The 15,195-nt window shown below is 53.1% G+C and overlaps 7 protein-coding genes across 7 annotated transcripts; 3 read left to right on the forward strand and 4 right to left on the reverse strand.

Annotated features, from left to right (window-relative positions):
- Nucleotides 1–521: 521 nt before the first annotated feature.
- Nucleotides 522–893, reverse strand: BROUX77_007757 (uncharacterized protein; the record flags this gene model as incomplete). Its single annotated transcript, XM_073752886.1, has 1 exon — nucleotides 522–893. The coding sequence occupies one exon, from the start codon at nucleotides 891–893 to the stop codon at nucleotides 522–524; it is 372 nt and encodes a 123-aa protein (XP_073602050.1).
- Nucleotides 894–1,306: 413 nt separating this feature from the next.
- BROUX77_007758 (uncharacterized protein) lies at nucleotides 1,307–2,872 on the reverse strand (the record flags this gene model as incomplete). Its single annotated transcript, XM_073752887.1, has 2 exons — nucleotides 1,307–2,671; nucleotides 2,738–2,872. The coding sequence occupies 2 exons, from the start codon at nucleotides 2,870–2,872 to the stop codon at nucleotides 1,307–1,309; spliced, it is 1,500 nt and encodes a 499-aa protein (XP_073602051.1).
- A 446-nt stretch (nucleotides 2,873–3,318) lies between these two features.
- On the forward strand, nucleotides 3,319–5,062 carry BROUX77_007759 (uncharacterized protein; the record flags this gene model as incomplete). Its single annotated transcript, XM_073752888.1, has 2 exons — nucleotides 3,319–3,447; nucleotides 3,539–5,062. 2 exons carry the CDS (start codon nucleotides 3,319–3,321, stop codon nucleotides 5,060–5,062), a joined length of 1,653 nt encoding a protein of 550 aa, XP_073602052.1.
- A 476-nt stretch (nucleotides 5,063–5,538) lies between these two features.
- Nucleotides 5,539–6,575, reverse strand: BROUX77_007760 (uncharacterized protein; the record flags this gene model as incomplete). Its single annotated transcript, XM_073752889.1, has 4 exons — nucleotides 5,539–5,746; nucleotides 5,816–6,348; nucleotides 6,413–6,450; nucleotides 6,563–6,575. The coding sequence occupies 4 exons, from the start codon at nucleotides 6,573–6,575 to the stop codon at nucleotides 5,539–5,541; spliced, it is 792 nt and encodes a 263-aa protein (XP_073602053.1).
- A 1,604-nt stretch (nucleotides 6,576–8,179) lies between these two features.
- On the forward strand, nucleotides 8,180–8,893 carry BROUX77_007761 (uncharacterized protein; the record flags this gene model as incomplete). Its single annotated transcript, XM_073752890.1, has 1 exon — nucleotides 8,180–8,893. The coding sequence occupies one exon, from the start codon at nucleotides 8,180–8,182 to the stop codon at nucleotides 8,891–8,893; it is 714 nt and encodes a 237-aa protein (XP_073602054.1).
- Nucleotides 8,894–9,219: 326 nt separating this feature from the next.
- On the reverse strand, nucleotides 9,220–11,006 carry BROUX77_007762 (uncharacterized protein; the record flags this gene model as incomplete). Its single annotated transcript, XM_073752891.1, has 2 exons — nucleotides 9,220–9,400; nucleotides 9,469–11,006. 2 exons carry the CDS (start codon nucleotides 11,004–11,006, stop codon nucleotides 9,220–9,222), a joined length of 1,719 nt encoding a protein of 572 aa, XP_073602055.1.
- Nucleotides 11,007–12,691: 1,685 nt separating this feature from the next.
- On the forward strand, nucleotides 12,692–14,882 carry BROUX77_007763 (uncharacterized protein; the record flags this gene model as incomplete). The annotated part of the gene is made up of 3 exons (XM_073752892.1): nucleotides 12,692–12,863; nucleotides 12,933–13,227; nucleotides 13,295–14,882. 3 exons carry the CDS (start codon nucleotides 12,692–12,694, stop codon nucleotides 14,880–14,882), a joined length of 2,055 nt encoding a protein of 684 aa, XP_073602056.1.
- Nucleotides 14,883–15,195: the final 313 nt, after the last annotated feature.

The raw sequence follows: 15,195 nt of genomic DNA on the forward strand, positions 1-15,195 counted from the left end.
CTAATCTATACACCGTATTTCTTACCGTGTCTTGCCCGCCCTTTCAGCCGAATGCCAGATTTTTGTGCATATCACCGCTTCCTGATATGCGATCGGCGTGTCTCAGCTTCTCATTACGCAGCGTTGAATTCTTTTTTTTATTTTATTTTCATTTGTTTCCCTTTCCCGTGGTACTCAGAGCCCATCTTGCTTTTTTCCCTGTTTTAGTCATGGCCAGTCCATCTGCCGCTGCATTTATCCTGTCATTATCCCTATCTCCTTGCCTCCGGGTTTCCTTGTGTTATATGGCCCACTTCAGCATTCTTTTTTGTTAGCGTTATACAATATATATATATATATATATATATATATTTATTGTGAAGAATAAACACCTTGTACAAGTGCAACTATGTATCCTGTCAAAGTTCCAAGCGAGGCATCCCTACCAAATTGAAGTCCGGAAAACGCCAGCCTCGATCCCGAATACGGCGCTCTCTCCCTTGAACTTGAACCTCGGGTTTTGCTCGTCCGCCTTTCCCCGTCTAACTGCCACGGTACGTCGAGTAGCTGTACGGTGATAGCAGCAGCGGCACATGGTAATGCTGGCCCGGCTGCACCTCGAAGACGACTACAACCTCAGGAAAAAACGTCTTGCCCTCGCCAAAGTACGCTCCGGTATCAAAGCGCAGCGTCCAGCGAGATGCCCGTGTGCCATGCACCGAAGCACCTGCCAGCGCGCTGTCCAGCGCCGTGTCCCACAGCTTGATGCGGCCGTCGGTGTCGGTGGTGGCGGTAAAAGTGGGCGCGGCGGATGCGGAGGAGGTGGCCGGGGTCAGCGTTACCCGGATTCCGCTGGCTGGTCGGCCGGCCGTCGTGTCGAGCACGTGGCATGTAATGGGAGCCTTTTCAGCCATTATGATAGAGTGTGATGGGGTGTGTTGTGGGTGTCTGTAGATGTAACAAGTGGAAGTAGTTGAACGCCAGCGGACTTGGTAGTGGGCAGAGTGCAGCTTGTTTATGCACTAGAGGAAGCACAAGAGAAGCTAATCGTTGCTAAGGATGAGATTCCGCAATAGAGCTTATATAGAAGACGTTCTCTGATCTCCGCGTTATCAACCTCACTGGCCGCACAAAAGTGGGTCTAGAGGCGCGGGGTTCCCCGAGAGAGCTGCTTGCCTAATCGGGACGCTCCATAGATTAATTATGCATGCACACACCTTGAGCACAATTATGCACAGTACATAAAGCTTCGCATAAGTAACGTTGTACATAGCTAGAGTGCAGTCAATCGTATTCTCATTATGTACATAGATTAAGGTTTACAGCTTCACACACCACCCATCTTTTGATCACCATTTTCGTCCTTTTCACCGTTTTTGTTCCGATCAAGCGATGCGCTCTCTGAAGCTTGGGCTTTTGACACGCTTACACCATGATCCTCCGACAGCAAGGCCGTCCTTGCTGACCGAGACACTGGCAGATTAGTCTTGCTCTGCGGCTTCTTTGGCTCCTCGGCACCTGGCAGCTGCTGCCTCTTTCTACTGGGCCGGAATTGCGGCGTTGAGAAGAACGGTGTTGGGCCGTTGGTCACGCGCGGCTCCCAAGGCGGCTGGAAGATTATGGGCGGCCTCGTCTCCTCGGCCTGTGCCTCTGCCCCTTCATCCGTATCCATGCCTAACTCTGGCACTTTTGCAGCTGGATCCTTCTCATCGACTGCCTTGTTCTTACCCTTGTCCACTGTCTTTCCACTCTGTGTACTTCCTGTCACTGGCGCGCCACTGACAATTGCGGTGCGGCCTATACGAGGCAGTGCTTCAACAGGGCGCAGCTTCCGCCGGCGCGGCTTCCAATCGGGGTCGCGGTCGTCGCGGAAGTCCTTGTTAGGCGGGGGCCGGGCGAAGACTGGAACGGCATCGGGCTCGCCCTTGATGCGTTTGACCGCCATCAGGTTCTCGAGGAAGGTGGCCTGCTTGCGCCGGTCGCCGTTGAGGTCGCGGCCGACCACCACGCGGATGCCCATCTGCGCCTTGGCCTCATCGAGGTTCGTTTCGAGACGCGGTTGGATCTTACGCTCGGTTGTGAGTAAGCGCGCTGAGCTGGCTGCGAGCAGGTCGACGCCACCGGGTAGGCTATCGAGCCGCGGCAGAGACTGGATGTCGTCGCCTTCTTCGTGTGGCGCAAATATCATTTCTGTACCTGCATTCTCTGCCCACTGGCCCTCGAAGATGCGCCCGCGGTAGGCGATGATGGGCGTTTTGGAGTGCAGCTCGAGGATCTGTACTTCGCCCATATCAGCGTCGTCACGTTTAGCCCTTGTAGAAGTGGCAGCGCTCTGGGCTGCTGCATCTTGCGCCTTGTGAATCTCACCCTGTGTCGAAGCTGCTGCTGGAGCATCAGTAGTGCCAGTGTCCGGCGCAGCAGAAGGGCCAACGCTGAGTGCGGGGTCGACGGGCGGCAAATCTGCGTCGTCGGGGTCCTGGTCTTCGCGCTCGGGAGGCTCGTGGTCATCTTCTTCGTCAATGTCGTCGGCAGCAAAGCGGTACCGGGCTTTCTGCCCAGCGCTCTTGTCGTTGACCTTCTCGGGGTCGCCGATCCACGATGAGAGGTAGCCGCCGCGGCCAGCCTGCACAACGGTTCTGGAGTCGCGGGTAGTGAACTCCGGTATAGAGAGGTCGAGCGTCAGATAGTAGGTCTGTAGGGCAGAGCGGCAGAGGCGTGTCAGTGCTGGTGTATTCTATGTGGCAGCAAGAAAGTGTACCTCGGTCTCGGTTGTCGAATATTCATACTCCCACTCGTCCTCGTCGTCGTACGTGGGAATCTCAGTATTATAGGGTTTGGGTGCAGGACTGGCAAAGCCGCCCGCCAGCATTTCGTGAGTCTTTATGGGGTGCATGGCGGGTGCAGCAAGCTTGTGGATGTCAGGCTTGTTGGTTGCAAAGAATAAAAAAAACATCAACTTGATGATGATCACAGGATAAGCTTAATTCGATGAAGAAAGTGGATGGTATCTTTCTAAACACTGCCAGCTGGCATGTGTTATTCCTGGCAGACGCTGCCAGCTGCAGAAAAAGATGCCATCCCAGCTGAGTAGAGACAACCATGAGTGACTGAGTCTCGATTGACTCACGTCACCTTGTGATTGTGATACTTGTTGCGTGCAGGAAAAAGCCTGGATTGTGGTTTGTTTTTCTCATTTCGTGTCCAAGCCGCGCCCTCTTTGATCTTTGCTTTGCTGGTGGCTTCACCGTGCTCACATTTCACAGCCGTCTCGTCTCAAACCTTGTCCGAAAACGGAGTGCTGCACTTTCTGATAGCGATTCCTTTTCTTGCATCACAACCATGTCAAGCAACAAGGTCTATCTCATTGATTATGTGGCCGGCAACATTCGGAGTCTGGTCAATGCCATCGAGGCTGTCGGCTACTCTGTTGAGTGGGTGAAAACCCCGGAGGATGTCGAGAAGGCCGACGTAAGTCAAGCCCTGCTAGGACCCTGGCTACAGGTCGTCCCCATGATATTGGTTCGCTGAGCCGCTGCTAATACGGTTAAACGGCCTTCAGAAACTCATTCTGCCTGGTGTCGGCCACTTTGGCTATTGCTTGACCCAGCTCTCCAATGCTGGCTTCTTGGAGCCCATTCGAAAGCACATTGCTGACGGCAAGCCCTTCATGGGCATCTGCGTCGGCCAACAAGCTCTCTTTGAAGGTTCTGAAGAGGCTCCCGGCGTCAAGGGTCTGGGCATCGTGCCTGCTACCCTTAAGCGTTTTGACGAGTCATCCAAGTCCGTTCCTCACATTGGTTGGAACGACGCTACTACTGGTGGTCTGTCCATGTACAACTTGCGCCCTGACTCCAAGTACTACTACGTGCACTCGTACATGGCGCCCTACGTCCCCGGCCAGCTGGAGGCCGCTGGCTGGACTGTCGCCGTCGGCACCTATGGCAACGAGACCTTTGTCGGCGCTGTAGCCAAGGGCAACGTCTTTGCGACCCAGTTCCATCCCGAGAAGAGTGGTGTGGCCGGTCTGCGTGCGCTCCGAGATTTCCTTAACGGCGCCGGCCCTGCCACGCTCGCCAAGTCGGCCGAGGGCTTCTCGCCCGAGCTTTTCCGCGACTCGCTGACGCGCCGCGTTATTGCGTGCCTGGATGTACGCACCAACGACCAGGGCGATCTGGTAGTCACCAAGGGCGATCAATACGACGTCCGTGAGAAGGCCGATGCCGGCGGCAATGTGCGCAACCTCGGCAAGCCCGTCGAGATGGCCAAAAAGTACTACGAACAGGGCGCTGACGAGGTCACCTTCCTCAACATCACGAGCTTCCGCGATCTGCCCGTGGCTGATGTGCCAATGCTGGACATCCTAAAGATGACTAGCACGACTGTTTTCGTGCCGCTGACTATTGGTGGTGGCATTCGTGACACTGTCGATGTCGACGGCACCAAGGTGTCGGCACTGCAGATTGCCACCATGTACTTCAAGTCGGGTGCTGATAAGGTGTCGATTGGGTCTGACGCCGTGATTGCTGCCGAGGAGTACTACACAGCCGGCAGCAAGACGTCCGGCACGACCGCCATCGAGCAAATCTCTGCCGCCTACGGCAACCAGGCGGTGGTTGTCAGCGTGGACCCGAAGCGCGTGTACGTGGCGTCAGCCGCAGCGGCGCCGACGCACCACGTGATCCCGACCGCCACGCCAGGCCCCAACGGCGAGCAGTTTTGCTGGTACGCGTGCACAATAAAGGGCGGGCGCGAGACACGCGACCTCGACGTGGTCCAGCTGGCCCAGGCAGTCGAGGCCATGGGCTGCGGCGAGCTGCTGCTCAACTGCATCGACAAGGACGGTACCAACAGCGGCTTCGATAAGGAGCTGATTAACCAGGTCAAGGGCGCCGTGCGCATCCCGGTCATTGCGTCGAGTGGCGCTGGCGTACCCGAACACTTTGCCGATGTCTTTGACCAGACGGCGACGGACGCGGCGCTGGGCGCAGGCATGTTCCACCGTGGCGAGTACACGGTGAAGCAGGTCAAGGATCACCTGAAGGAAAATGGCTTCCAGGTGCGGCAGTTTGAGACGGAGTTGTAATGCTACTAGCATAGAGGCTGGGACAAAATAGATGAATGGGTTATGAATTGCATAGACACTGTAGCAAAGCGGCTATAAAACATTATGGAATGAGAGAAAGAATTCTGGTTACAGGCCAGTCGTAGCATTATTAGAGAAGGCGTCAACTAGGTAAAGTACGTAAATGCAGTAGTTATTCAAAGGGGATATTGGCAATCTGATAAGACACATGGCTATGAACCGGACAAACAAGAACATAAGCAAAGATGATACATAATAACAAAACATACGGCATAGAACAACCACAAATCATAGGACAGGATGCACTATCGCCTATGATACATATTCTCTCACTCCGAAACAAGGAATAACTTACGGCTTCAGAAGAACAAATATAAGTTGGCCCAGGAAGACAAGGTTTACAAAATCGGTGGCGGGCCTTTGTCATGACTCACTTTGCGTCTGGAGTTTTACCCCATATCAAGTTATAGGTCCTTTCAGACCTCCATTTGCATGGCATGCCAATGGTCGCTGGTAATGTCGACGTGGTTGGCCCACGGTTCCATGGTAGTCAGCTCAAAGCCAACCCATTGAAGACTACGCATTAACGCTTTAGCTGACTCAGAGTCAGTATCCTTGTCAATAAGGGCCACAACGTCCTGGCAGCCCAACGGACCCTCGGCCAGTTCAATGATGGCCATGAGTCTGAATGGAGAGATGGAATGTTAGCGAGGATGTTTAGTAAGTTTACAAAAGAATTTGGGTTCTACTCACGCAGGCTTCAAATCAAGATGTGTAACACTGTTGTGGAAGAACACGAACAACGTCTTCACACCAGCATTGTCAGCAACAAAAGCCCGAAAGCTCGCGCCACCCTGGAAGTCCCATATCTCGGCCCAGGCTGTGACAGGCGTGATGGGCGGCTTTCCCACATGGTGCTGGCCATAGTACTGGGTAGCAGGATGGCTAGAGCCCGAGCGGACGCCAAAAGTAACATCGTCGGGCGGCGTCGGCAAGTATGATGCACCGGTCAGGCTGGAGACAGGCGCGGTGGTGTTCCTCTCACCCAGGAACACGGCGGCCATGGTCTCGCAGAAGAATCTCTCACAATCTTCCCTGATGGTCAGTGCAGCCCCCCCTCGCAGATCGCGGCTGCGGCTGCTGTTGTGGGCGTTGGCATGGCGGCCACGGCCCGGCTTCGGCAGAATCGCAATCTGGCGCGACGACGTCTTGACGGCTGCGAGGGGGGGACTTGATGGAGGTGAAGGTACGCCTGAGGAAGGGACCTCAGGAATACCACTCGGCCCCTAGAGATAGATGTATGTCAGTAAAGATCGGCGGGAGATGTAGAGAAGATGGGGAGGGCCATACCGGAAACCCCGGTAGTGGAGTAATGGAGGCTGTTGACGCTGGCAGAAGAGTCAACGATGTAGCAGCTAGCCAGCACGGAGGCAGGCTCGGTGTGGGCAGTGTGGGCAGTAGTGGTGGCGGCGTTGGCGTAATTATTATTACGGGCCATACTCGAATTTTTCATTTGCGCCATGACTACGATTTTTCCAGCGTGGCGGCTATCAAGGAGAAATATAAAAGGTGGCTTCTGTAGCACTTGGACGAAAATGTAAGACGGCGGACTGAGGGGCCGTTGATGTTGTCGAGCAGTGAGACAACGATGGAGAATGAGGCGTGATTGAAATGAATCAAGATTGGTGGTCAGGCGGTGAGGCGGTGGTTTCACTGAGAACAGAAGGCAGAGATCTCGGCGGGTTTTGGAGGAGGTTTAGAGAGCAACAGACAATGTGTCTTTAGTTAATGGCAGTGGTGCTTTTTAACAGTAGATTCAGGATGTGGACGATTGTAACTTGTAAGATAGCGTGATTGTGATTAGGAAGAGAGTCAGAAAAGGGAGAGACGCAACCGGGCTTATCTAGAGTTTTCCACTGTACCCCAACCCCAGTCGGTGTTTGTGCTTATGTAAGTCAAGCAATAAATGGACCAGTCAAACCGGTTCAGTGGCGGCAGCGGTCAGAAGAAAACAGTGGCTAGGGCCCTGTAATCAACAAAAACAACGCTAGTCCATGCTCTGCAGCTGTGGCACTCCCCTGCCGGCTACGCAGGTCATAAGGTCACTGAAAAGCACGACATTGGGCATCAAATCAGTGGCACGGCTCCTTTCGGGCTTGCATATCTCCTGTAAAGAGCCAGAGCCAAGCCTGTGAAGCCGGGTGCAACTGAGCCAAATAGGCGGTTCAGCTAACGCCAGAAAATTGACTCGGCCACCTGGCGGTCTTATGCGGTGAGATGTGAGACTGAAGTGACTCACAGGAATTTTGCTGCGGCAGTGATTTATCAGTATTCGCCTGTACATTTGTATAGATAGTTACTAGTCAACACTTGCATCTCTTCCCCTCACTAATCTATGTCTTGCTTTCTCCGCCGGTTCTGCGCTCGTCGAATAAATGCACGCTGACGTGATTGTTGCCGCTGGCTTGTGGGTTCTCTCCCTAGATTGGGGTCTGGATTGCATCCAGGCTGTTTTATTCTATTTATTGTTGGGAATCGTCAAGTATCGATAACAATCTGATACAGACTGTCTCTCTTTAGGCCAGTGTTATTTAGGGGCTGCTAGGCCCAAAAGCGCAGGCTTCTAGAGGGAGTGGACACTAGCGCTGCAACCACATAGGGTCTTTTTTGACTGGACAGTGACCGAGACGCGATTGTCTATTGCCTAGTTAGTAGCCAAATCCAAGGATCAGAGGCGCCCTTCTCCTTTATATTCTCCAGGCGGCCACCCCTTGTTCTGAGAATCTTCATTTTCCTCAACGCCTCACCAAGTCCGGTACTTTCCCCTCCACAGCTCTCATCAGCCACAGCCAGACCGCCTCTACTTGTGCTTCGTGCTTCCGCTTTACTGTAGCAGTTCCGGCAACTGCTTCGTCTTGTCTTTCTTCTGCAATACAGAGTCACAGACCCGAAGCAGCAGCTACCTGTTTGTCTTGTGTTGCAAGCCAGGGCCACCTTCTTCCCAATTCTCTGGTCTTCCACCCCACTCACTCCAAGCCTCCGCCCCGCCCCACCTTGAGTCTTTCTGTGCTGGCTTCCCGCCTTGCGTCACGCACCACGCACCACACGCCACACACCATGTATTTCTGGAAGCCCAAAAAGACCCCCGCTCCTCCTCAAGAGCCCAAACGCCTAGTCCTTCATGCACCTGCGTCCCTGCTGCTGCGCGGCATCATATCAAACAAACGCCGCCGGAGTCCCAGCCCCGAAACCGACGGCTCGGCCCCGGCCTCCACTTCCGCTCCGTTGCCTGCCTCCGCACACACCGCCGCCGGCTCCAACTCCGTTATCAATGCCTATCTGCACCCCGATGCAGCCACTGCGCCTGCGCCATCCGCCGACCTCGTGCGCCGCATCGCGCCTGATGTGATCCGCTGCAACTCGTGCCATTCGGATCTAGCTTACCAGCAGCTGGTGGTTAGCTGGGGCTTCCACGGCCGCTATGGGCGCTGCATGCTTGTAGCGCCACCGAACCAAGCAGGCGTTGGCTCGGAAGAAAGCCTGGAAAATCTGGTAATCGGGCGTATACAAGAGCGCGAGCTGACAACTGGGTGGCACAAGGTTGCCGATATCAACTGCCTGGGCTGCAATCGTTATGTGGGCTGGCGGTATCTAGATGCTGCACAGGAGCAGGCCTTGTACAAGATTGGCAAGTATTGTATTGAAGAGGGCCGTACCTATGTTCATTCTCCATGGGAACTTACACGCTCAGAGGAAGATTGGTACGTCTCGGGGTCGATTGCCAACATAGACAGCAATTACGGTGCAAATATTGTCTCTCAAACGGCTTGATCAAACTGCTTTTCTTTTTTTATATGAAATATCTTGGGTTGTATTTAGCATGGCGTTGGTTAGGAATCCAGAGAAAAATCTGGCTAGGAATAAATATCGTGTTCACTTGTATTTACGTTCATGTAGTGTCTTCATATTTCACACAAGATTTCAATTAGTTGGTTATACATGTTAGTATTTCTATCATTACGTGCGTTATGTTCGCTCGGCCGTTGGTTAGCCAAGCAGATATAAATGCATATCTCAGCCCCCTGGCTGATTCCATATACTCGTTCTCAACAAAAAGGATATGATGTTACAATGGCTTCTTCCAAGTCGCTGGAACTTTAAACCAGAGGCTCCTCCGCAACGTAGTGTAGGTATGCGCCCAGCAGCTTGATGCCCTCAATGTAGTTGCGCTTGTCAAGCTTCTCGTTGATGGAATGGGCACCATCGGTGGAGCTGCCCATGGGAAGCAGCAGGACGTTCTTGCCAGTGGCCTGCTCAAAGGTCAGGGTCACGGGGATACTAGAGGTAGAAAGTATTAGTATAAGACGACGATGATCAAGGCTCGGGGCTTTTCTCGGTAGACTTACCTGCCACCCTCACGGGTGAAATCGGGCTGGACACCCCACACACGTTCAACGGCCTTGGCAGCGGCCGAAAAGTTCCAGTGCTTGGGCGAAGCAACCCACCAGTTGCCGCAGTGCTGGGGATACACCTTGAGCGTGTTCTTGGTCTTGAGGGCAGCAAAGCGCTCCTCGACAAACTTGCACACCAGCTCGTTGGTCTTGTCAATCTCCATGTTGGGGACCGAGCGGATAGAGAACTTGCCAATGACCTTGGCGGGAATGACAGTCTTGGCGCCAGGTGCCGCAAAGGCACCCTCAATTCCGTGCAGAGACACCGACGGGTATCTCCAGCGGGCCATAAGAGTAGACTTTTTGTCATCATGGATGGTAGTCTGGCTTCCCAAAGACTCGTAGATGTTGTCCATGGTGAATGAAATACTATTGTACAGGGCCTCCTCCTCGGGGGTCACGGGAGCAACCTGCTCCATGATTCCGGGAATCATGATCTTGCCATCATTGCTAGCCAGTTCTCCCATAATCTTGACAAGGTCGGTCATGGGCTCCTGAGCAGTACCACCAAAGACACCACTGTGCAGGTCAGCACCAGGGCCAGAAACCTCAATAGAGTAGTAGTTGCAGCCACGTAGACCGTAGGTCAAGCAGGGCTTCTCAGTGCCGAGCCAGTAGTTGTCGGAGATGCAGACTGCGTCGGCATCAGCAAACCACTTCTTGGCCTCGGCCTTGATCAGGTCATCCAGACCCTCGGAGCCATACTCCTCCATGCCCTCGAAGCACATGAGCAGGTTGACCGGGAATTCGATGCCAGCCTTCTGGTGGGCCTCGATGGCGTTGAGCCAGCCCAGAACGGGGCCCTTGTCATCAGTAGCACCACGACCAAACATGCGGCCCTTGTCGTCAACAGTCAGGTCAAAAGGCTCAGTGGCCCATCCGTCGCTCATCTCGGCAGGCTGGACATCGTAGTGGCCATAGACGAGAATGGTGCGCTTGTTCTTGTCGTTGCCGTAGCGGCCAAGAACACAGGGAGGAAGCTGCAGGCCGGGTTTGCCGGGCTGCTCGCCGAGATCACGAAGCTCAACGGTCACACCCAGAGCCTTGAGTTCATCAGCCAGAAAGTGGCCCATACGAACGACATCGGGACGGCGAGCCTCCTCGGCCGAAATAGACGGAATGGCCACAGCCTTGCGCAGGCGCTCGATGAAGTGGTCGGTTGAATCGTCAACCTGCTTGAAAAAGCCGTCCAGCTGGGGAGCCATTTTGAGCTTGCGAGCTTGGTGGGCGCGAGTGGAATCGGTGAGATATGATTGGGCAAAATTGAGAGAGGGGGCTGTCGACACTGAAGACAGCAGCTCGCGGGCAAGAGGACGGGAAGCTGTAGATGTAGAGATGGGCGAAGAATGCAAGGGAAGACCACAGAAGCGCGAGGGCAAAGAAAGCGATGAAACAGCGCGGGATGCAGAAGATATAGAGCGACGAGAGCTTTGGCTGGTAGTGTCTATGGCGCGCAGCCGCGGGAACTTGGAGAGAAGGATGGTGCGGGGCATTTTTGGTCAGTTGGTTGTTTAGTTGGCCAAGCGCAGTCAAGGAGAAAGACAAGCCGACCATCAGGGCAAACAGTCTCTTACCCAAACGTAACTTTCCCTTTTACCTGCCACTTTAGGCGGTAGCCCTATTACCTACTGATCTGATGCTGGTGTTAGTGCCCCTCTGTATGGATTGGGGATGGGGATGGGGATGAAACTCCCCAAAACCAACGAATAAGAGACCCGAGAATTCAGGCCGCCGGTCTCCTGGATAAGACCTTCCCCATTGGGAGACGAAAAATGCGCAGTTGACAAGATTGAGGGAAAGTTTGCTTCCTGCACCCGCCAATAGAGGGTCCGGCCAGGCGCAGTGTGGCCTATGAAGAACTTGGTAGTCACCTTCGTTTATTTACAGTGGGCTTGTGGGGGCACATCGGCTTGATAAATGTGGTCGACGGCTCGAATCAGACACACGATGAAAGTTAGAAAAAGCCATCCAGCCATACAAGGGTTAGCGTGGCAATGACAGCCGCCAAAGAGGGTTAGTCAATGAACAGAAAACCCACTCACTTTGCTATTTTTGCCATATTACCACGTCTCAAACCATCACGTGACCACGGCTGCAGCCGAAAAACGCGCCTTCTGACACGAGCCTGATTTTTTCTTGATTACTCAGCAGCCCCTGTTCGAGTGTTAAGAGCCCCGGTTTTTGGAAGGCTTCCATCCCCTCATGCATTTCTTTCTTCAACTCCCATCTTTCCCGGCCCCATTGACGATTTATTGTTTGCTGGTGAATCAAAACGACGACGACAAAAACGACGACATCACCATCGACGCCACATCATCATCAACGACTCTCACGACTGCATCACTGCCAGCGATAAAGTTTCCGGCTGTGCTTCTATTTTTCTCGCGTTGTGACCGCGCGCTCCGTTTTATCTCTTTTTTCCCTTCAAGTCTGCTGATACTCACCCACGCGCTACGTTTCCACTGACGGACAAGTGACCGCCGCCATAAATCACGTACATTTAACAATAACCGACGAGTTCTAGTATATTCTCGCTGCGTTGCTACGATACGCTTGCGCCATCTCTGTTTTATCTGAATAACCCGTCTGTTGTTTGTCGTGTTGGAGGAGGATTTTATTTCTTACGGCTGTGGTTCTCAAATTTGAGCTTGGGCTGGTCATCCTGGGGAGGTCTGCGGCTTTCAGGTCACAAGGTGAACAATTTGATTTTACACAACTGGTGTGTCCATCTCTTGATGGTCCTTGGGCTTCTGGCAGGGTAACCAACCATTAGGTCAATTTGGGCTGTGTTCGAATTTCTGCTTCTTCTTTCTGGTCTGGGAAGATTGATTTGTAGCCTTGATACGCTCTACTTGGTTCTGAGAGCGACATTGTCTCCAAAGAACTAGCAGTATTGGTCATCGCAATCTATCTTAACACGAGAAAGAAAAACAAAGAAACTCTTTTTTTTTCAAAAGACGGAAGTGCAAAAAAAGAACAAAAAAACAAATCTTCGAGCATTCATTATATTTCCTTCAGTTGGCCCCTTGGTCTTCTAACGGTGTTTTCCCCTTGTCTCTGGATCATTCCCTTGCCCTGTTCTCACTCTCACCATCACTATCTTACCCTCATATCCATCTTCAATCTCCATTTTGACGTATAGGTTTTCCCACTCATACTCAACCATCGCCGTCTCACAATGTCATCCTCTGTTTTTTTTAAGTTCAAGTCTCAGAAAGAGCCCACTCGAGTCGAGTTCGATGGAACAGGCATCAGTGTATTTGAGCTCAAACGAGAAATCATCACGAAAAGCGGTCTTGGTGACGGTACTGACTTCGATCTTGCCATTTACACTGACGATAACGCTGAAGGTATGCTGGACACATTTTACTTCTTCATCCTCAAGATAAGGATTCACATAACTAACTATACTGCCTTAGAATATGATGATGATACCACCATCATCCCTCGTTCTACTACTGTAGTGGCACGGCGTCTGCCTCCCATCCGCCCTGGCGCCGGTCGTGCTGCTCGCTACATCTCGGGCAAGATGCCAGTTAATGCCCGCTTCAAGAAAGATGCCCAGAAGCCTGGCGCTCCAGCCAAGTCAACTCCTGGCCCAGCTCCAGCCCCCGTTATGGAAATCAACGAGAACATGACGGAAGAGGAAAAAATGAAGGCCATGTTTGCTGCTCAGTCAGCCCAATGGACCGTTCAAAAGGAAGAAATGGCTCAGTAAGTTTCACCACAGAGCAGCTATTCACCATTTGTGCCTATTACATACTAACTCGTACTTTTGCAGCCAACAACCTGTCTATGTTAAGCCTACCAACAAGCGTGTTGTCAATGTCCCTGACCATGAGCCTCCGAATGGCTATGTCTGCTATCGCTGCAGCGAAAAGGGCCATTGGATTCAGCAATGCCCAACCAATGATGACCCTGAATTTGACAATCGTCCGCGTGTCAAGCGTACTACTGGCATTCCGCGGTCATTTTTAACTACCGTAGACAAGTCAGTTGCTTTGGCCAAGTCGGGTGATGATGAGGAAGGAAAGCGGCCTGCAGGTGTCATGGTGAATGCTGATGGAGACTATGTTATTGCCCGGCCAGACAAGGCATCATGGGAGCGCTTCCAGGCTAAGGCCAAGACGTCCGCCGAAGCATCCAAGCTGGAGACTTCGGGGAACAAGGATCTTCAGGAGCGCGGACTTGAGTGTTCCATCGACAAAAAGATGTTTGCTGAGCCTACCAAGACTCCTTGCTGCGGCAAGACATTTTGTAATGACTGTATCACGAATGCTCTGATGTTCAGCGACTTTGTTTGCCCTGCTTGCCACGCAGACAATGTTTTGATTGATGATCTTAAGCCTGACGAGGAAACTGCGACCAAGATTAAGGAGTACCTTGAAACCAGTGCGCGTGCTTCTTCAGCTGCTGCTGACCCCCTCCCTGCTGCTTCAACCTCTGGCGGTGCCGCTGAAAATGCCGAGTCTGAAAAGTCTGAAGATGCGGGGGCCGCAGACTCGCTCGGGTCTGCCCAGAACACACCCCAGCCTGAAGGCACAGGAAGTGTCAAGGCTTCCTCACCTACACCAACCACCACCCCCGACGATACTTCTTCAGCTTCTGGCTCCGGTACAAGCACGGCTCCCACCGCGACCTCAACGACCGTTGTAGCGCCTCAAATTACTACGACAACAGCCGCCAACGAGTCTCAGAAGCGCAAGCGTCCAGTCGATGAGCTGCAAGAGAATCCACGGATCCCCAAGGCGCCGCGAGCCATGCAAATGCAGCAGCAGCGCCAGGCCATGAACAACATGTTCCCTATGGGTATGCCAAATATGCCCAATATGCCTATGATGCCTTTTATGCTCAACATGCCTAACATGCCCAACATGCCCAACATGATGGGTCCAGGTGGCATGAGTATGCCTCCCATGGGCCCCAATATGATGGGCATGATGGGTATGAACACGGGAATGGGCCCCATGGGTGGTTCCATGGGTATGGGCAACATGGACGGTGGCAACATGGGAAACATGGGCATGCACGGCAACTTCAACGGCGGCTTCAACGGCGGCCGTGGTGGAGGCAACTGGAACAACAACAACAACTACAATGGCTTCAACAACGGCAACGGCCGTGGCGTCGGAGGCAACTGGGGTGGCCCGAATGGTAACGGCTTCAACAACAATCCCAACGCCGGCAACATGGGCATGAACATGGGCATGAACATGGGAATGGGTATGGGAATGGGCATGGGCAACATGCAAGGCGGCGGCGGCGGCATGCAGGGCGATGAAGACGCCTACTTCCGCAAGCCGCTCAACCCGAACCGCCATCAGAACCGCGGTCGGCGTGTGCGGCCGAGTGACTACCGTGAATTGTAGCGGAGCATCCGCCCGCCGCATTAGCGTGTGTGCCGTCATTACTCATCGCCCGTCCGTCCACTTGTAACGTTGGCGCGGGGAAACACTTGCATCCATCCATCATCCGCCGTCTCGAGCCTTTACCCAACCTGCTAGCACACATGCACCCCACCCCCCAAACACCGGCCGAAGTGTGAAATTTCTTCTGTTCCATTTCATTACATCTCTCATCTTTCTGTCATTTCATCAAATGCATTGCCTCTTTTCTTTTTTTGTTTTTGGGTTTCTTTTCTGTGGCAAATTAATCATCGGGATTACTTGATGCGCTCCCTGG

The sequence above is a fragment of the Berkeleyomyces rouxiae genome (genome assembly GCF_048999995.1).
Source record: "Berkeleyomyces rouxiae strain 22BRR77 chromosome Unknown BrBRR77_ptg000012l, whole genome shotgun sequence".
NCBI lineage: Eukaryota > Fungi > Ascomycota > Sordariomycetes > Microascales > Ceratocystidaceae > Berkeleyomyces > Berkeleyomyces rouxiae.